Genomic DNA, 21,774 nt, shown 5'->3' with positions numbered 1-21,774 from the left:
CGATGGGTGGCTGGGGCTGGTGACGGTCATCTCTTGTGGCACTAGGGATGCATGCCTCAGATAGATCTCAGTGGACCCCAGGGGAGAAGTTTGTGCCCCAGAATGGCCTCAGAACTGATGTGGCTTTGGGGAGGTAGCCACATTAGGGATGATTCGGGGCCAGAGAAGTTCCACTGGAGCTTTTTAGAAGTAAACCAATGTCTTAGATTAGGGAGGCAAAATGCAGTAGTGTCAACTCTTGAGTCAGATTTCCAGGCTGGAGAGTCTGGCTTCACCGTTTGCAAAGTGTGTGACCTTGGGCAACCTCCGAAACCTCTTTAAGTCTTACTTTCTCCTCTGTAGAATAAGGATAATAGTGAGATCTGCTCCCTCAGTCTATAGTGAGGCTTCAATAAATCAATCCATGTAAAGCCCTGGAGCCAGGTGGCTGGTGGGTTGTAAACATTCAGTGAATTTCAGCTGCTGACTAGATTCCTTTTCTGAGGCCGAATCTATGCTGGTCTCCTTGTCCCCACATTTACTGAACCACAGTGTGCAGGGGATGTGCCTGGGAGTCTAAGTTTTTGAAAAGTTCTCCATAGGACTTTGTGGTATGCACTCCTGGTTAAGGATTACTGCCTTTAATAGAGGAAGAAAAGAGGATCACAGATGGTTCAGGAAGAGGGTGCAGGAGTAGTAAGACCTCTGTTCCCTCCCCTTTACTGCTAACTGGTAGGTAAGGACATAGGTGTGTGTGGGTCCTTGCTGCATAGTCATCTGGACCACTTCTCTGTGTGGACTTTGCAGGAGATAGTCATAGCCAGCTGATGATGGACGGGGCATGTCAAAGGGGGAAAGGGCAGGACTCGGAGAATTCTGTTTGATTTTCTCCAAATAGGTCAGACTGTGTCTCCTCAGTCCGTTCCAACTACAAGTCTTGAAGTAAAAAATGGAATGAATTGTGAACACAGTCCCGTGGACTTAAGCAAGGTGAGCAGAGACGTGGAAGTTGGCTTACAGGCCTAAGCAGATCTCTAGTGGAACCCAGAGTCTCATTGCTGGAAGCTGGATAAGCTTTGGCATTTCAACACCCTTTCTCGAGGACCAGAGCCCCTTCTGCAGAAAAGGCGGCCCATCTATCTGCTCATGTCTTCTCCTTTCTCCAGCCCAGACCTCTCTGACTCATTAGCTTGTTCCCCAGATTCAACATGCTGAAACCCGCTAGCCACTAATAATCCTCCCTGCCACACACCTCCTGGTGTTTCAGAACTACTTTCTGATACCTGCTCTCCAGTAGCTCCTTCTTAGCCTCCAAGGGTTCTGCAGAAGCAGTATCTTTGCTACTGTCTCCTAAAACTGTTTGTGGTTGAAACTCTTCTTGGGGACTGTGGCTTGGTGTCTGAGGCCTCCCGCAGGAGCAGGGCCCCCTGCAGCTTCCGGCTCAAACCGTGATCTCCCTGCCGCCAGCCTCTCCTTGCTCTGGTCTCTCCCCGACACTGTCCTTCCAAAATGCAGACAGTGTCATGTCACTTCTCAGCTCATAAGGCTCCCTGAAACCTCCGACAAAGCATTCCAGTATTTTAAAATGGAAACAATTCGACCTGGAGCTTCAAAAACATTCTTCTTTGGGGAGGCATGGTGTAATGGAATTCAAATCAGAGCCCCTGGATTTAAATTCTCTCTCTTAGAAGCTCTGTCGTCCTGGGCAAGTCAACTTCACTTCTCTGGGTCTCAGTGGCTCCATTCATTTTTTAAAATAAAAAGTGAGGCTAATTAGACCTTACAGAGCTATTGTAAGGATCAAGTGAAGTAGTATGAGAAAGCGTGTTAAATCAAAAATGATTTATGAATGTCAGTTATGAGGAGGGTGATGGATGCGTGAGGTGATGGCTCCCACACTGTCACGGGGTTCTTGGATTTTCAGGTCGACCTTCATTTCATGAAGAAAATTCCCACTGGGGCAGAGGCCTCGAATGTCCTGGTTGGAGAGGTGGACTCTCTGGGCCGCCCCGTTGTCGCCTTTGTGAGGCTGTCTCCGGCAGTCCTTCTCTCGGGCCTGACAGAAGTGCCCATCCCAACAAGGTAAAGACCTGGACCGCAAAGCTCAGTGCGTTCCGTCTGGTGTGCGGGTTTGTGTGTGCTCTGGTGGAAGAAACCAGCTAATGCCAAAATGGAGAATTAATTAATTTGGGGAATGCTGTTTAAAATTCAGCAGTGATCTCAGAAAACTGGGGTATATTTGATCAACCTCTGTGCGGAAGAATTGCAAGACTTTTAAGGCTCTGATGGTTCAGTTCCTGTGAACTTGGAAATGGAGAACCAAAGAGTGTTCAAGGGCCTCTTGCTTGCTGGGATGGGAAGCCTGTCTTGCTCTCCCTGTTCTGCCAAGCTGTATCCCAGGGAAACGTCTCTGACCAAAGGTATTGATGTCTCTTTCCACAGTTCCGGCAGGATTTGTTTGGTTTGCAAGTATGTCCACATTTGTTCAAAAGGCTATTCATGCGCTCTGAAGGTGGTGATTCAGGTGATTCAGGGCCCCATCAATTACACAGTATTCAGATGTCCGGGACACAATTTAGACTCCTCTACAGGGCTTGATCATTTCAACTGCTTTATCCCTCTCCTCTCCCCGTCATTTTCTTATTAGAGCAATGAATGAGATTCAGATAACCCTGAATTTTCACTACAATGCCATGTTTTGAAAAAGTGTCCTTCCTATAGTAAGGAATTGTGTCTATGGAAACCCTGAGAATTATAACCACATCATTGAATGAGTTGTACAGGTGGCTTAGCTCCAATGCCTACAGTGGAGCTATTAGGTCAAGGCTACTCAGATTGCTCCGTCATTAGTCTGTCTCCTTCTATTGAAGGTACTGTGATGATTTCTGTTTGATAGGAAAGAGAAATGTTCTGCTGTTTAGAGAGGAAAGATGCCACTTCTTTATATTTACTTACATAATTTAATCCTTTTCGTGTGTTGCCAGATTTTTGTTTATCCTACTGGGTCCAGTAGGGAAAGGTCAGCAGTACCATGAGATTGGCAGATCCATGGCCACCATCATGACAGACGAGGTACGCGCACCACTTCTGCTTTTCATGCATTCGTCTTGTAAATGTTTATTGAGCATTTACTCTGTGCCAGGCATTGTGCTAGTCATTGGGGATAAAATAATTATAATCGTGATGTTTGCTGGAAAGCAGTACAGGTCACGTCTCTGAGGACCAAGCCCCCTGGGGGATTTTTCTTCCTCTGTCATCTCTCGCTTTTTGGATAATCAAGGATGCAGAGAAATCTTTCTCTGGGAAAATTATTTTTGCCAAGTAGGATACCTAGAGAGAAAGATATTAAGGCTGACTTAACTTTCTAGATCTAGAAGATGGTTAATTAAATACATCCAAGCTATTTACATAAAGAAACCTCACCCCCATTTCACGTAAATGAGACCAGTTAGTATAAAGGTCGGGGGATGCTCTCGGGCACTGTCATGTGAATGTACCAGGGTGACTAGACCTTCGGCTGCCGTGGTCCTGAAACCCCACTGCATCCCTGCTGAGGACTGTGCTACTCAGGTAAGTTGCAAAGTAAGGCCTTGAAAAGGCATATGTCTTAGCAGGCAGAGGGGCATGGGCTGTGTTTTATCAGCTGTCTTTGGTTTGGAGGCATATGAGGAACCTTTATTAGGAATTCCATCCAGTTTTTTCTACCCATTATGATCAGGAAAATTCCTCATGCATCTTGGTTTTTGTTCCATTCTTTGAGGAAATAACAGAATTATAAAACTTTTGAGTCATCTTATCTCCTTCTATACTAATAGACATATATTTAATTCTTTTTGACTCATCTTTAGATTCTTTTTTTATTGTTTTATCCTTGCACTTCTCTAAGTGCTAAAGTCACCTACATTTCAGATCCCCATGACAGAGACAAAAATCAAGAGGTTTTATTCATCTTTCACTATCTCCATTGGTAATTGTTTTAAGTAAAGTGACTTTTAGTTTTCCTGAGGACATTCTTCTTCTCTGTAGATTTTTCATGATGTGGCATATAAGGCAAAAGAGCGGGACGATCTCCTGGCGGGGATTGACGAGTTCCTAGACCAGGTGACGGTGCTGCCTCCAGGGGAGTGGGACCCCTCCATTAGAATTGAGCCGCCCAAAAACGTCCCTTCCCAGGTAATGTATGCACATGAGCCAGTGGTGGCTTAGTATCGCTTACTGAGTGCACACCATGGACAAAGCAAAGACCATGAGGGTGTATGCTAAATAAGTTGAGATGTGGTTCTGTTTCTGGCCACCTAGCATGTCAGAACAGTAATAAAATATGAATATGCAGTAACATAGATTGGCTCAGGTGTGATGGGGTCAGTCAGGATTACCCTGGGATGAATTTTAAGCCAACTTTTGAAGGATTAATGTAGAATGGCAGAGAGGAGAGGAGAGGACATTTCTTGGGAGCATATCATGAATGAAGCCATTAAATGAAAAGAGGTAGTTGTATAGAGAGAGCAAATAGAGTCCCTCACACTTTTTTTGAGAGGTTAAAGATGGAAGGGAACTTCTACTGTACACTAGTCCCCAGGCCAAGTGCTTGACATATGCTAATTCAACCTCCCGGTAACATCTCCATATAGGTATTGTTGTTCTTTGTTTTACAAATGAGGAACAAAAAAACTATCTTCAAGGTTTTTAAGGTAGAGATTACACACAGATTTGAAACTTGAACTTAGGTCACATCTGATGCCAAAGCCTCCACTTTTCTCTCTGGGTGAGACAGAGTTAGGTATTGGCAGAGAGGAGGAGAAATTTTTTTTTTTTTCCAGGAAAGTCAGTAAACTCCTCCAAATCAGTAAATGCATTTGAAAGCTATAACAAACAATTGGCTATTTTGGGGCTGCTTTTGGATTTTCTCATTACCAACCCCCACCCCACCCCCACCCCCCGCCCCCAGCGGGAAAGACAGAATACAGGGCTGAGTTTGTTAATTTTGCGGTCTTCTGTTAAAAGGAGAAAAGGAAAATGCCTGGAGTTCCAAATGGAAATGTTTGCCACATAGAACCGGAACCACATGGGGGCCACAGCGGGCCAGAACTTCAACGCACTGGGCGGTAAGTTCTGGAATGTTTCACAGCTGATACTGCTTACCGAACAGAAGTTGTATAAAGGAATGAGGCATCCTCTTTACTTCCAGCCTTCTTCTCTGTAGTATCTTCATTGGCTGGGAATGACTTTTCAAATGGAACCACTGACTATAAGTATTACGAATATATCAAATGTTATATTCATTCATTCAAATTTCTCAAACCACCTAACGTGTTCTGTCTCCCCTCCTGGCCTTGCCCCAGGAGGGGAGACAGAACATGTTCCCTCTGATTTGAACACTTGTCCCCTTCCTCATTTCCTGGCTGACTGCTTCTTATCCTTTGACGCAGCTTAGGTGTCACTTCCTTTGGAGAGCCTTGCAGGACCCTCTTTAGAGGAGGTTAGGTGTTCCTGCTAGGTGGTGTCCCAGCTTTGAGCTCTGTCCCTTGCCCACCTGCCACCCTCCCCCCAGCCACCTGTTATAGTCCTGATCATACTTTATGACTATTTATTGATTTGATGTCTTTCCTGCCAGAATGTTTGCTCCATAAGGGCAGGGACCCCATTATATTCCTAGCACCCAGCACAGTGCCCTGCACAGAGTAGGCACTCAATTAATATCTGGTGAATGAATGAATGAGTGAATGGATGCTTTTAGAATGATGTCTGTTCTGTAGCATGAATGGACATGGTATGGATAAATATTGAATGGTTAAGTTAAGAAACCCCTTGAGGTAGGGAAATAGGTACTATTTTAGGTGTGTGTCTCAGAATAGGCAACCTACTCTTTTGGGCCCAGATTTTAGGACAGATGTCCAGGGAGGAGGTTCTCTATGGTAGGTGAGGACAGCAGGTCCCCAGGCTGGGAGGCTTTATATTCCAGGTAGGGAGGCAGTAGAAGAGGATGGTGTTTTGGGTTGGAGTGGCATCCAGACGTGTCCCCCAGATCGTGGGAGAAGGTTCAGTCTATGGCTCTGGCTCTGTAAGTTGTGCTTATGTCTAAGAAGGATCTGTTGGGCGGAGATTCTCAGGACAGGACTCAGATGATGGAAAGGAGCTTTTACTGCCCTCTGTTCTATTGTTTTCACCTTATTTTTTCCTCCTTACTTGAAGTTGCTTTCCTTATTTCCCTATCCTCAGTACCCTGCCTGATGGAAACTCAAGGTTGTTTTTTTTTTTTTTTAATTGTGGAGAGCGATTTAGTTTTGCATTCTTGGAAATTCAGGGAGAGAAAGGAGAGGAGACTGAGAAGCAGGAGAGAATGGCACTTAACCAGCAGTGTCCCGATGGGGAGTATGCATCTGGTCGAAGGAATGTATTAGAGGGCGGGGAAGGATAACTGGGCTCTGGGGAGGGACCACCGGAGGAAAGGAGGAGCCTTTAGATGGAAGGGGTCACTGAAAAGAGGGAGCAAGCTCCAAGAGTAAGTTTCACATTTTCTTTACAGTTGGAAGAGGTCCGAATTGGGTGGGGAGGCCTGGTATTGAGAAGCAGTTCGAAGGAAGCATCTGTCTTTAGAATAGTTTCCAGGATTGAGACTGTCTTAGATGAAGTGGTGTTTTTTTAAAATAAATTTATTTATTTATTTATTTTTGGTCGCGTTGGGTCTTCATTGCTGCACGTGGGCTTTCTCTACTTGTGGTGAGCGGGGGCTACTCTTCGTTGCAGTGCGCAGGCTTCTCATTGTGGTGGCTTCTCTTGTTGTGGAGCAGGGGCTCTAGGTGTGAGGGCTTCAGTAGTTGTGGCTCGCGGGCTCTAGAGCACAGGCTCAGTAGTTGCGGTGCACGGGCTTAGTTGCTCCGCGGCATGTGGGATCTTCCCGGATCAGGGCTCGAACCTGTGTCCCCTGCATTGGCAGGCGGATTCTTAACCACTGCACCACCAGGGAAATCCCAAGGTGGTGTTTTTTTTTTTTTTTGTGGTACGCGGACCTCTCACTGTTGTGGCCTCTCCTGTTGCAGAGCACAGGCTCCGGACGCGCAGGCTCAGCGGCCATGGCTCACGGGCCCAGCTGCTCCGTGGCATGTGGGATCCTCCCAGACCAGAGCCCGAACCCGTGTCCCCTGCATCGGCAGGCGGACTCTCAACCACTGCGCCACTAGGGAAGCCCAAGGTGGTGTTTTTTAAGGGAAGGGTCTTGGGTTTGGATTTGATAGAATTTCAGAGTTATGATTTATCCTTTTGACTGTAAAGCCAACAGCTTTCCTCCAAACACATAATCCATGCAGAGGTGAGATCTCATCTTTCGGTGTCAGAAAGAGGAGAATAAACTAGGCGGGCAGTCACTTATAATCAATTCCACACGGGGGTTTGGGAGCTCATTACATTGGATCTCAACAGTTATAGAATCTTGGAAATGGTGCCTATCATCCCAAAAGAAAATCCTGTAGATCCAGGACCGACATACACTTAATCAGCAGCCCCAGGTACCTTTACTCACAAACTCAAATGGGGTTTGAGGAAGTTCTCCCATAATGTTGAGTGAGGAGCTGCTGGAATTGACAAAGCTGAAAGGAAAGGTCATCTGGACTCAGAGCCTCACTCGGCTTACTGTGGGAGATGCTGCCTCTTCCTGAGCTCCGGAAGTTTTCCTCAGTCCTCAAGACACAAGACCTCCTCCCCTTGTAGCCTTTTAGTCCAGGTGACCTAATGCTCATATTGGGGATCATAGTTCCTGCCAGCTCTGGCTCTTTTCCCAATCTCAAATTACGTAGTGGTGAACGTGAACCTTCCCCTGCAGGTGGACATCCTAGAATTTTCTGGACCTTCCTGGACTTCACCGAGTAAAAATGCATTAGCCTGGGCTTTATAATTCTTCATACCTTTAGCTGTGTTTCTTTGAGGTGGGGCACAACCTGGGGGTGCCATCCTTGTCGGATGGAGAGGTATTTAAAATGCGGTAGTGTAGGCTCTAAGAAGATGGGAAAGGAGGCAAAGTTGAGAACGGTCTGATTTGTGTATGATCTGACCTGCCAAGCCAGGGCTGAGACAGTGTCTTGGGCCTCCCTGATGTTGACATAGGCCATGATGCCAAGGCATTCCCATATAGAACGAAGAGGAAAGTCTGACTAGAGTGTTCCTAGGCCAGAAGCTTCATGGCAGAGAGGATACTCTGCAAAGGGGTTTTCCAAGGTAGATTTGTGTACCTCACTGGGGAGGCCACGTTTGGGAAGGGTTGATGAAAGAGAAGAATCAGGAGCTGCTATGTCGATGATCGCCCCCCACACTTCAAACAGGTTTCTTCCAAAGCACAGCAGACAAATGGATGGCTGGCCTGTCCCTAAAGCCCTCCTGAGAGGGCTTCCTAAGTCAGTGCACCAGAGCCTAGGGACCCTCTACACGGGTAAGTCCTTTCTTGCATCAAGCTTAAATTCATATCCCTGTGTGCCTCCTGCCCATCCCCCCCCCACCCAGACTTGAACACCAAGGGTAGTGTTGAAAGGGAAAGGGAGTCCCAAATGTGGAGGGAAGCATCCATGTCTGATTACTATCTGTGCTAGATGTGCTGTTACGGTCTGCGTGAGTGAGGGAGGAGGCTGACGCCATAAACAGTATTCGGAAATCATTTTGTTAGTTTATACCATCAGTAGGAGCCTCAGATCTTTTCTCTCTCCTTTCAATCACTAGGCAGACAGATGTCCTTCCTTTCTGTGGCTTCTCATCAGTCCGTTTCACATAAATCTTTTGCCCATTACTCACAGACACTCCTCCCTGAGTAATGAGCCTCCCACATCCAGGAGGACCAATCATGGCAGCGTCATAGGGTGAGGCTCATTACTGTAGAAGGTAATTCTCCCAGGATCATACTCTTCAGAGGAAGGTCATTGGTGATTGGGAGGTGATATTCACACGGTACTAAAGATGCTATGTTGGCTGAGGACCTAGAAACACCTGAATCTTGCCCCAGACTAATCACGGTTGCCCGTAAGGTCCTTGAGGGGCTATCCACTCAGAGGAGAAAGCAGGACCAAGTGACATTTTATTACAGACTGTAACCTTGGTCCCAAACCCTGAGGCGGAACTCTTATGCTCTAGGTTAGACCCTGTGGATGGCTCCTTACCTCAGCTAGGTTTGCTAGACAGGCTAACACCAAAGCAGGTCACAAGGCTGGCTTTGCCTTTCTCCCCTAAACCCAGACCCAGATTGTGATGTTACTGCTGTAAGGTGAAGAAGGATGAATCCCAACCGTGGCCCTCAAACCAGAGGAAAAGAGCAAGTGGGTCAAATAGAACAGCATGTGCCCTGTGTCCACCTGCTAGATGAGAGAGGGAGCTTTTGAATGGAGAAAGAGAGCTGCCTGGGCCTTCTCCCCGGGCATACAGGTCCCAGGCCTTGTGTGACACAGGGCAAAGAGAAAGAAAGAGCTAGCCAAGCCTCCTTTCATGAGAGAGTAGCTCGGTTTTTTGTTTTTGTTTTCTTAGTTTTTTATTATAGAAAATTTCACACATAAACAAGAAGAGAGGACAGTGTAATGACCCCCCCACACGTGACCATCAATAGTTATCAACATTTTGCCAATCTTGTTTCATCTATTTCTCCCCCACTTAATTGTTTTGTTTTTGTTTTCTAGATTTTAAACCACATCACCAGTAGCATGTCATTTCCCCTGTAACTACTTGAGCAGGTATCCCTGTCCGATAAGGACATTTTGAAAAACAGCTATCATGCCATTATGAAATCTAACAAAATTAACAGTAATTCTTTAAATTGTCTCATGCTCAGTCCACATTCACCTTTTTGTGGTTGTCTTAGCGACATCTTTTTAGAGTTCATTTGTTTGACATAGGATCCAATGGAGGTTTGCATTTGGTTTTCATGTTCCCATTCTGTAACAGCTCTCCTCCTTTTTCTTCCTATGTCATTCATGTGTAGAAGAAACTAGGTAATTTGTCCTGTAGAACGCTGAATGGCTCTCCTTGTTACTCACCTAACAGCTTTTACCCTGGTGTAGCGATTCCACTCTTAGCAAAAGTGCCCCAGTCTGGGAATACTCCTCCTCCTTGGTGTAGGACACCTTGCTCTTGATCTGTCTCATGCTTGGGAAGTGGAGAGGGGTCCTGAGGTCCTGCCACCAAGTCCTGTTAATTCTGCCTCCTGATTAGCCCTTGAATACACACACTTCTCCTCTTTCCAATCCACAGCCTCCTGTCTTGCCCTACGTTCCACTCATTACACCCCCATCAGAGTGATCCTCCCAGAATGCCTGCTTACTTATGCTGCTTCCCTGGGATCAAGTTCTAATTCCTTTTTTACAAGGCCTTTGTGACCCAGCTTTTCCAGCATCTCCAGCTTTGTCTTTTGGTATTTGCCCCTCACACTGTCTTATCCAGCCATAACTCTTTCAGCACCTTGAGCCCGCCATGCGCTCTCATCCCTAGGTGTCATCCATGCCAGCCCCGCTGCCTCATCTGGCTAACTCCTGGTTCATTCTCCAGTCCCCACTGCAGTGCCCGTCCCTGTTCTTTGCTGCCATTTGCTCCCTCACAACACTGCCTGTCCCCTGCACTAGATTGTTGGTCCTAGAGAGAAGGGCTGTGTTTGCCTTGCTACTGCTGCATCTCCAATACCTGGCACAGTGCCTGGCATGAAGTATCTGCTACTACTTGTCAACTGCATGAATGAATTATTATGCTAATTTCTCAAGAGTAAGGTGGGTAGTTGTTCAGAGTAAGAAAGTGCATGTGATAGGGGCTTTTTATCTAGAAAATGTATAATAAAACTAACAATTTTAATACCCTGATGCTTTTGAACCTTTCTTCCTAACATCTCAGAACTTGAAGTTTGAAGCTAATACTTAATTTCATGTTGAATTTTGGGAACTTTTTACTGAATGGGTAATATGCACACCCCAATTAATTCCTTTTATGCTTGGGATAATCATTTGAACCCATGCCCTTGGTTGCACATAGAATCCGTGCTGGCCCCAGAGAGATCTCTTGAACTTGGGGTCACTTTGAAGCCAAAATATTACCTCTCAATTCAGAGCACATCTGAAGTGCTTTCAGATGTGTGCTGTTGACACGCTTTCCTGGGAGAGGGACTGCGTTAGAGGCCTGTCTGCCATGTTTCCGCAGGCTGTTTGGGGGCTTGGTGCTGGACATCAAGCGGAAGGCCCCCTGGTACTGGAGCGACTACCGGGATGCAGTCAGCTTACAGTGTTTGGCCTCCTTTCTGTTCCTGTACTGTGCCTGCATGTCACCTGTCATCACCTTTGGGGGATTGCTCGGAGAAGCCACTGAGGGGCGCATAGTAAGAACTTTTAACCACTTCTAATGGTCCCAAACAAGAGTAAAAATTTTATGATGGCAGCCAAGTCCACTGGGGGGGAAAATTCCCTGGGCGAGGACTGAGGAGATTGGATTCTTCCTACTGAATTACTGTGGTCTTCTGACCTCATGCCAGCCAGCAGCACGGCTCTCCCTTTAGAACAGACCCTCTTCTGCTTGAATATCAATTTCAGTAACTGATTGCCCAGTTGCATTGCCCATTGCTCCAAGGATGGAAAATGATATATCAATGTCATATGCACATAAGATTTAAGGTGACTCTGTATGACAGCCCGTAGTGGGAATGGTATCATTGTGCTTTTCTGTGTATATTTATAAATACTGAATTGAGTCCTGCAGAACAGGACTTAGTTAAGGAATCATATGTGGATGGATCTGGGCACCTGAATTGTCAAAGTGGTATCCATTTACAGGAGGATTAGGCTGTGTACACATCACTCTTGCTAAGACGAAATACAAGCAAATGGCTTGCCAGGCACACCGGAGAGCTGAGTTGGGGCTGGACATAAGCCTGCATCGCTCACTGCAGATGGGCTGTGGACTCAGGGATAATCTTTTCTTCCCCTCTCAGAGTGCAATTGAATCCTTGTTTGGAGCCTCCATGACTGGGATTGCCTATTCCTTGTTTGCCGGACAGGCTCTCACCATCCTTGGAAGTACTGGGCCCGTGCTTGTGTTTGAAAAGATTTTGTTCAAATTCTGCAAGTAAGACATTTGGTTTTCTGAAAACTCTATCTGGATGTGTTGGTGTGCTGTTAGGATTGAATGTCAGGGTCCTAGGTGAGTATAAGTAGGCAAAGAGCATTGTTTGGTCTGTTGCCCTGCCCCCAGGTAGGACCATACCTAAAGTAGCAGATCTCTTGGCCTTAAAGAGCTTTATTAATGTCCTTCAACCACTATTGAAGTCTTGACTTTTTATCTTTAAAAACACTTTCCCTAGCTAATCCAAACTCCTCCATTTCCAGTCAATTTTTTAAATTTTTATTAATTTTTATTGGAGTAGGGTTGCTTTACACTGTTGTGTTAGCCTTCACTGCACAACAAAATGAATCAGCCATACGCATACAGATATCCGCTCCCTTTTGGACTTCCCTCCCATTTAGGTTACCACAGTGCATTAGGTAGAGTTCCCTGTGCTATACAGTATGTCCACAAGGGCCAGCTCTTTTTTCTTAACTGCAAGAATAGGATCTTAATCACGTCGGGCAGTGATGGCAGAAGCGTGTGGCGGACAGTTTCCACCTCCTCCACTGTCTCTGTCCTTGCTGTGGCAAATGCCACCCATGAAGCAAATCTTTGTCACACCATCCCAGGGCAGCCTTCAGGAGTGAAGTGCAGTCAGAATTAGGGACAAACTGGGTTGCAGTACTGGAAGTGATAATAAGAGATGAACTAACCACGTTTCTGACCCTTTGCCTCCAATGCAATGGGTCAGAATGTCATGCCATCCACCCCTGATTTTTGATGAACTTTGGTTTTGTTTCAGAGACTATGCTCTTTCATACCTCTCCCTGCGAGCTTGTATCGGACTGTGGACCGCCTTCCTGTGTATTGTCCTTGTGGCAACTGACGCCAGTTCCCTTGTCTGCTACATTACCCGCTTCACTGAAGAAGCGTTTGCCTCCCTGATTTGCATTATTTTCATCTATGAAGCAATAGAAAAGCTGATTCACCTGGCAGAGACCTACCCCATCCACATGCACAGTCAGCTGGACCACCTTAGCCTGTATTAGTAAGTATGCTTTCTTTTTTTTTTTTTTTAGTAAGTATGCTTTCTGCTTCTTCTTTTTAAAAAAAATAAAGTGAAGGACCTGAGTATAATGGCTGAGGTAGTGTGCCAGGCAGTACTTGTAGCTTCTGTTAAGGAAGTGTCTTGGCCCTCTGAGAAACAGAGCTCAGACATGACGTGGAGACCTGGGGGCCTGCCAGAGGAGAACAGTCAAAAGTGATGATGGATTAAGAGTGAACCTCAGAGGGGACTTGAGAAATGCTTTCCAGAACATGTCTTTTGGGTCCAGGCATTAAGACAAAAGTAGGCTGCAAATGTAGCAGGGAGAATTCAAGTTAGTTGTTGGGAAGAACTTCTTTTGCAAGGACTTGTGAGGCCTTGGACCACATCAAGATCTCTCTAAGTATATACAGGCTACTCTTAGGCATTATTAGGTAGAGAATATTAGTAATTCCTTACAGATCCACAGGTCTCTTACTCTGTATGCTAAAGATCTAGAAATCTACTTATTTACCTAGATTTCAACTCAAGAGATTGTATTTTCTTCGGTTATTCAGTATGGTTTGGATCAGTTGGAAAAGGGACATAGTATTTGGCTGTGTTTTCAACCCTCTAGGAGAGTCTGGTCCTATAAACATTTCTTCTCGGGAATAGTCTTCTCCAAATTATGACTAAATAGAATTCTCCTCATCCTTTAGCTTTGAACATCAAGTTCCCTCCTTCTGGCTGTACCATTCTGATGTGGAAGGTCTGGTTGTGAAGTGAACAATGTCAATCTGAAACTGCCTGAGCAGAAGGCACACTGCATGGAAGTGCCTGCCAGCCAGCCACAGATACACTTTTCTAGATTCTAGCTATCCTTTCATTCACCCTTTAAAAATCAGGACTCATAAAACATGCATTAGAATTTAAAAATGATTTTATTACAGAATAATCACCATCAGGGAGTATAATCTTTGAAGCTAGTGGATTGCCCATTGGCATTGGAGTAAGGTTCATTCTTTGACCTCTTTTAATCATTCATTTAACAAATATTTGTTGAGCACCTACTATGTGCCAGGCACTGTTTAGGCTCTGGAAACATAACGGTGAACATGACAGACAAAGGATCTACCCTCATGAGGCTATATTCTAGTGGGAGAAGACAGACAAAAGTGATCAGCTCTGGACTGAGTAGACTTTGAATCTGGATACTGTAGTTCTTTGTTAATAAAGCTCAAGATGGTATTTTTCTTATATTTCCACTGCATTCCACTGTCGATTCATACAGAGTTGATATGAAGCTAGAACTCCCCAACTCTTCAAGTGATTTTATGTTAATATGTGTGGAACTGATTTTTTAAATAGACTTAATTTAAAAAAATAATAAATTTATTTATTTAGGCTGCATTGGGGTTTTTTTTTTAAACATTTTTATTGGAGTATAATTGCTTTACAGTGGTGTGTTAGTTTCTGCTTTATAACAAAGTGAATCAGTTATACATATACATATATCCCCATATCTCCTTGCTCTTGCGTCTCACTCCCTATCCCACCCTTCTAGCTGGTCACAAAGCACTGAGCTGCTCTCCCTGTGCTACGTGACTGCTTCCCATTAGCTATCTGTTTTACATTTGGTAGTGTATATATGTCCATATATACACTACCACTCTCTCACTTTGTCCCAGCTTACCCTCCCCCCTCCCAGTGTCCTCAAGTCCATTCTCTAGTAGGTCTGCGTCTTTATACCCGTCTTGCCCCTAGGTTCTTCATGACCATTTTTTTTTTTTTAAGATTCCATATATATGTGTTAGCATATGGTATTTGTTTTTCTTCTGACTTGCATCACTCTGTATGACAGACTCTAGGTCCATCCACCTCACTACAAATAACTCAATTTCGTTTCTTTTTATGGCTGAGTAATATTCCATTGTATATATGGGCCACATCTTCTTTATCCAGTCATCTGTTGATGGACACTTAGGTTGCTTCCAAGTCCTGGATGTTGTAAATAGAGCTGCAATGAACATTGTAGTACATGACTCTTTTTGAATTATGGTTTTCTCAGGGTATATATGCCCAGTAGTGGGATTGCTGGGTCGTATGGTAGTTCTATTTTTAGGTTTTAAGGAACCTCCATACTGTTCTCCATAGTGGCTGTATCAATTTACATTCCCACCAACAGTGTATGAGGGTTCCCTTCTCTCCATACCCTCTCCAGCATTTATTGTTTGTAGATTTTTGATGGTGGCCATTCTGACCAGTGGGAGGTGATACCTCACTGTAGTTTTGACTTGCATTTCTCTAATGATTAGTGATGTTGAGCATCCTTTCATGTGTTTGTTGGCAGTCTGTATGTCTTCTTTGGAGAAATGTCTATTTAGGTCTTTTGCCCATTTTTGGATTGGGTTGTTTGTTTTTTTGAAACTGAGCTGCATGAGCTGCTTGTAAATTTTGGAGATTAATCCTTTGTCTGTCGCTTCATTTGCAAAAATTTTCTCCCATTCTGAGGGTTGTCTTTTCGTCTTGTTTATGGTTTCCTTGGCTGTGCAAAAGCTTTTAAGTTTCATTAGGTCCCATTTGTTTATTTTTATTTCCATTTCTCTAGGAGGTGGGTCAAAAAGGATCTTGCTGTGATTTATGTCATAGAGTGTTCTGCCTATGTTTTCCTCTAAGAGTTTGATAGTGTCTGGCCTTACATTTAGGTCTTTAATCCATTTTTTTTTGCGTGGTACACGGGCCTCTCACTGCTGTGGCCTCTCCCGTTGCAGAGCACAGGCTCCGGATGCACAGCCTCAGCGGCCATGGCTCATGGGCCCAGCTGCTCTGCGGCATGTGGGATCTTCCCGGACCAGGGCACGAACCCGTGTCCCCTGCATCGGCAGGTGGACTCTCAACCACTGCGCCACCAGGGAAGCCCTCTTTAATCCATTTTGAGTTTGTTTTTGTGCAGGGTGTTACGGAGTGTTCTAATTTCATACTTTTACACGTACCTGTCCAGTTTTCCCAGCACCAGTTATTGAAGGGGCTGTCTTTTCTCCACTGTATATTCTTGCCTCCTTTATCAAAGATAAGGTGACCATATGTGCGTGCGTTTACATCTGGGCTTTCTATCCTGTTCCATTGATCTATATTTCTGTTTTTGTGCCAGTACCATACTGTCTTGATTACTGTAGCTTTGTAGTATAGTCTGAAGTCTGGGAGCCTGATTCCCCCAGCTCTGTTTTTCTTTTTCAAGATTGCTTTGGCTATTCGGGGTCTTTTGTGTTTCCATAGAAATTGTGAAATTTTTTGTTCTAGTTCTGTGAAAAATGCCAGTGGTAGTTTGATAGGGATTGCATTGAATCTGTAGATTGCTTTGGGTACTAGAGTCATTTTCACAATGTTGATTCTTCCAATCCAAGAACATGGTATATCTCTCCATCTATTTGTATCATCTTTAATTTCTTTCATCAGTGTCTTATAATTTTCTGCATACAGGTCATTTGTCTCCTTAGGTTTATTCCTAGGTATTTTATTCTTTTTGCTGCAATGGTAAATGGGAGTGTTTTCTTTTTTTTTTTTTTTTTTTTTGCGGTACACGGGCCTCTCACTGCTGTGGCCTCTCCCATTGCGGAGCACAGGCTCCGGGCGCGCAGGCCCAGCGGCCATGGCTCACGGGCCCAGCCGCTCCACAGCACGTGGGATCCTCCCGGACCAGGGCATGAACCCGTGTCCCCTGCATCGGCAGGCGGACTCCCAACCACTGCGCCACCAGGGAAGCCCTTGGGAGTGTTTTCTTAATTTCACTTTCAGATTTTTCATCATTAGTGTATAGGAATGCAAGAGATTTCTGTGTGTGAATTTTGTATCCTGCTACTTTACCAATTTCATTGATTAGCTCTAGTAGTTTTCTGGTAGCATCTTTAGGATTCTCTATGTATAGTATCATGTCATCTGCAAACAGTGACAGCTTTACTTCTTCTTTTCCGATTTGGATTCCTTTTATTTCCTTTTCTTCTCTGATTGCTGTGGCAAAAAATTCCAAAACTATGTTGAATAATGGTGGTGAGAGTGGGCAACCTTGTCTCGTTCCTGATCTTAGTGGAAATGGTTTCAGTTTTTCACCATTGAGGATGATGTTGGCTGTGGGCTTGTCATATATGGCCTTTATTATGTTGAGGTAAGTTCCCTCTATGCCTACTTTCTGGAGGATTTTTATCGTAAATGGGTGTTGAATTTTGTCGAAAGCTGTCTCTGCATCTATTGAGATGATCATATGGTTTTTCTCCTTCAATTTGTTAATATGGTGTATCACATCGATTGATTTGCATATATTGAAGAATCCTTGCATTTCTGGGATAAACCCCACTTGATCATGGTGTATGATCCTTTTAATGTGCTGTTGGATTCTCTTTGATAGTATTTTGTTGAGGATTTTTGCATCTATGTTCATCAGTGATATTGCCCTGTAGTTGTCTTTTTTTGTGACATCTTTGTCTGGTTTTGGTATCAGGGTGATGGTGGCCTTGTAAAATGAGTTTGGGAGTGTTCCTCCCTCTGCTGTATTTTGGAAGAGTTTGAGAAGGATAGGTATTAGCTTTCCTCTAAATGTTTGATAGAATTCTCCTGTGAAGCCATCTGGTCCTGGGCTTTTGTTTGTTGGAAGATTTTTAATCACAGTTTCAATTTCAGTGCTTGTGATTGGTCTGTTTATATTTTCTATTTCTTCCTGGTTCTGTGTTGGAAGGTTGTGCTTTTCTAAGAATTTGTCCATTTCTTCCAGGTTGTCCATTTTATTGGCATGTAGTTGCTTGCAGTAATCTCTCATGATCCTTTGTATTTCTGCAGTGTTAGTTGTTACTTCCCCTTTCTCATTTCTAATTCTATTGATTTGAGTCTTCTCCCTTTTTTTCTTGATGAATCTGGCTAATGGTTTATCCATTTTGTTTATTGTCTCAAAGAACCAGCTTTTAGTTTTATTGATCTTTGCTATCATTTCCTTCATTTCTTTTTCATTTATTTCTGATCTGATCTTTATGATTTCTTTCCTTCTGCTAACTTTGGGGTTTTTTTGTTCTTCTTTCTCTAATTGCTTTAGGTGTAAGGTTAGGTTTTTTATTTGAGATGTTTCTTGTTTCTTAAGGTAGGATTGTATTGCTGTAAACTTCCCTCTTAGAACTGCTTTTGCTGCATCCCATAGGTTTTGGGTTGTCGTGTTTTCATTGTCATTTGTTTCTAGGTATTTTTTTGATTTCCTCTTTGATTTCTTCAGTGATGTCTTCGTTATTAAGTAGTGTATTGTTTAGCCTCCATGTGTTTGTATTTTTTACAGATTTTTTTCCTGTAATCGATATCTAGTCTCATAGCGTTGTGGTCGGAAAAGATACTTGATACGATTTCAATTTTCTTAAATTTACCAAGGCTTGATTTGTGACCCAAGATATGATCTATCCTGGAGAATGTTCCATGAGCACTTGAGAAGAAAGTGTATTCTGTTGTTTTTGGATGGAATGTCCTTTAAATATCAATTAAGTCCATCTTGTTTAATGTATCATTTAAAGCTTGTGTTTCCTTATTTATTTTCATTTTGGATGATCTGTCCATTGGTGAAAGTGGGGTGTTAAAGTCCCCTGTTATGATTGTGTTACTGTCATTTCCCCTTTTATGGCTGTTAGTATTTGCCTTATGTACTGAGGTGCTCCTATGTTGGGTGCATAAATATTTACAATTGTTATATCTTCTTCTTGGATTGATCCTCCCTTGATCATTATGTAGTGTCCTTCTTTGTCTCTTGTAATAGTCTTTGTTTTAAAGTTTATTTTGTCTGATATGAGAATTGCTGCCCCAGTTTTCTTTTGATTTCCGTTTGCATTGAATATCTTGTTCCATCCCCTCACTTTCAGTTTGTATGTGTCTCTAGGTCTGAAGTGGGTCTCTTGTAGACAGCATATATACGGGTCTTGTTTTTGTATCCATTCAGCCAGTCTGTGTCTTTTGGTTGGAGCATTTAATCCATTTACATTTAAGGTAATTATCAATAAGTATGTTCCTATTACCATTTTCTTAATTGTTTTGGGTTTGTTATTGTAGGTCTTTTCCTTCTGTTGTGTTTCCTGCCTAGAGAAGTTCCTTTAGCGTTTGTTGTAAAGCTGGTTTGGTGGTGTTGAATTCTCTTAGCTTTTGCTTGTCTGTAAAGATTTTAATTTCTCCGTCAAATCTGAATGAAATCCTTGCTGGATAGAGTAATCTTGGTTGTAAGTTTTTCCCTTTCATCACTTTAAATATGTCCTGCCACTCCCTTCTGGCTTGCAGAATTTCTGCTGAAAGTTCAGCTGTTAACCTTATGGGGATTCCCTTATGTGTTATTTGTTGTTTTTCCCTTGCTGCTTTTAATATGTTTTCTTTGTATGTAATTTTCGATAGTTTGATTAATATGTGTCTTGGTGTGTTTCTCCTTGGATTTATCCTGTATGGGACTCTCTGTGCTTCCTGGACTTGATTAACTATTTCCTTTCCCATATTAGGGAAGTTTTCAACTATAATCTCAAATATTTTCTCAGTCCCTTTCTTTTTCTCTTCTTCTTCTGGGACCCCTATAATTTGAATGTTGGTGCGTTTAATATTGTCCCAGCAGTCTCTGAGACTGTCCTCAATTCTCTTCATTCTTTTTTCTTTATTCTGCTCTGCAGTAGTTATTTCCACTATTTTATCTTCCAGGTCACTTATCTGTTCTTCTGCCTCAGTTATTCTGCTATTGATTCCTTCTAGAGAATTTTTAATTTCATTTATTGTGTTGTTCATCACTGTTTGTTTGCTCTTTAGTTCTTCTAGGTCCTTGTTAAACATTTCTTGTATTTTCTCCATTCTATTTCCAAGATTTTGGATCACCTTTACCATCATTTTTCTGAATTCTTTTTCAGGGAGACTGCCTATTTCCTCTTCATTTGTTAGGTCTGGTGGGTTTTTACCTTGCTCCTTCATCTGCTGTGTGTTTCTCTGTCTTCTCAATTTGCTTAACTTACTATGTTTGGGGTCTCCTTTTCACAGGCTGCAGGTTCATAGTTCCCCTTGTTTTTGGTGTCTGCCCCCAGTGGCTAAGGTTAGTTCAGTGGGTTGTGTAGGCTTCCTGGTGGAGGGGACTAGTGCATGTGTTCCGGTCGATGAGGCTGGCTCTTGTCTTTCTGCTGGGCAGGTCCATGTCTGACGGTGTGTTTTGGGGTGTCTGTGACCTTATTATGATTTTAGGCAGCCTCTCTGCTGATGGGTGGGGTTGTGTTCCTGTCTCGCTAGTTGTTTGACATAGGGTGTCCAGCACTGTAGCTTGCTGGTCATTGAGTGGAGCTGAGTCTTGGCATTGAGATGGAGATCTCTGGGAGATTTGTGCCGTTTGATATTACGTGGAGCTGGGAGGTCTCTGGTGGACCAATGTCCTGAACTTGGCTCTCCCACCTCAGAGGCACAGCCCTGACACCTGGCCAGAGCACCAAGAGCCTTTCATACACACGGCTCAGAATAAAAGGGAGAAAAGAAAGAAAAAAAAAGATAAAATAAAGTTATTAAAATAAAAACCAAAAAATAATTATTAAAATTTTTTAAGTAATTAAAAAGAAAAAGAACAACCAAACCAACAAACAAATTCACCAATGAGAACAAGCATTGAAAACTATACTAAAAACAAAAACAAACAAAACAATGGCCAGACAGAACCCTAGGACAAATGGTAAAAGCAAAGCACACACAGAAGCATACGCATACACACTCACAAAAAGAGAAAAAGGGAAAAAAAAAATATATTGTTGCTCCCAAAGTCCACCTCCTCAATTTGGGATGATTTGTTGTCTATTCAGGTATTCCACAGATGCAGGGTACATCAAGTTGACTGTGGAGATTTAATCCGCTGCTCCTGAGGCTGCTGGGACAGATTTCCCTTTCTCTCCTTTGCTCGCACAGCTGCTGGGGTTCAGCTTTGGATTTGGCCCCGCCTCTGCATGTAGGTCGCCTGAGGGCGTCTGCTTCTTCGCTCAGACAGGACGGGGTTAAAGGAGGGGGGCTCCGGCTCACTCAGGCCGGGGGGAGGGAGGGTTGCGCATGTGGATTGGGCCTGCAGCGGCAGAGGCCGGCGTGACGTTGCAGCAGCCTGAGGCGCGCCGTGCGTTCTTCCGGGGAAGTTGTCCCTGGATCCCGGGACCCTGGCGATGGCGGGCTGCACAGGCTCCCGGGAGGTGTGGACAGTGACCTGTGCTTGCACACAGGCTTCTTGGTGGCGGCAGCAGCAGCCTTAGCGTCTCATGCCCGCCTCTGGGGTCCGCGCTGTTAGCCGCGGCTCGCGCGCGTCTCTGGAGCTCCTTTAAGCGGCGCTCTGAATCCCCTCCCCTCGCGCACCGGGAGACAAAGAGGGAAGAAAAAGTCTCTTGCCTCTTTGGCAGCTCCAGACTTTTCCCCGGACTCCCTCCCGGCTAGCTGTGGCGCACTAGCCCCGTTCAGGCTGCAGCCAACCCCAGTCCTCTCCCTGTGCTCCGACCGAAGCCCAAGCCTCAGCTCCCAGCCCCGCCCGCCCCGGCGGGTGAGCAGACAAGCCTCTCGGGCTGGTGAGTGCCGGTCGCACGATCCGATCCTCTGTGAGGGAATCTCTCTGCTTTGCCCTCCGCACCCCTGTGGCTGCACTCTCCTCCGCAGCTTCGAAGCTTCCCTCGTCCGCCACCCGCCGTCTCCGCCCGCGAAGGGGCTTCTAGTGTGTG

General features: G+C 44.3%; 1 protein-coding gene across 1 annotated transcript in view; it reads left to right on the top strand.

Annotated features, from left to right (window-relative positions):
* The window catches only part of SLC4A8 (solute carrier family 4 member 8), a 53,555-nt gene that overhangs the window by 13,073 nt on the left and 18,708 nt on the right, over window positions 1-21,774 (top strand). Inside the window, exons 6-13 of the mRNA XM_065886538.1 lie at window positions 878-969; window positions 1,904-2,061; window positions 2,964-3,051; window positions 4,006-4,152; window positions 4,984-5,084; window positions 11,134-11,308; window positions 11,918-12,051; window positions 12,833-13,078. Of these exons, the coding sequence (XP_065742610.1) occupies window positions 878-969; window positions 1,904-2,061; window positions 2,964-3,051; window positions 4,006-4,152; window positions 4,984-5,084; window positions 11,134-11,308; window positions 11,918-12,051; window positions 12,833-13,078 (1,141 nt within the window). The remainder of the gene's footprint in view (window positions 1-877; window positions 970-1,903; window positions 2,062-2,963; window positions 3,052-4,005; window positions 4,153-4,983; window positions 5,085-11,133; window positions 11,309-11,917; window positions 12,052-12,832; window positions 13,079-21,774) is intronic.

Source organism: Phocoena phocoena, chromosome 11, assembly GCF_963924675.1.
Source record: "Phocoena phocoena chromosome 11, mPhoPho1.1, whole genome shotgun sequence".
Taxonomy (NCBI): Eukaryota; Metazoa; Chordata; class Mammalia; order Artiodactyla; family Phocoenidae; genus Phocoena; species Phocoena phocoena.
Note: the sequence above shows the minus strand (reverse complement) of the source record. Positions and strands in the feature narration are given on the sequence as shown.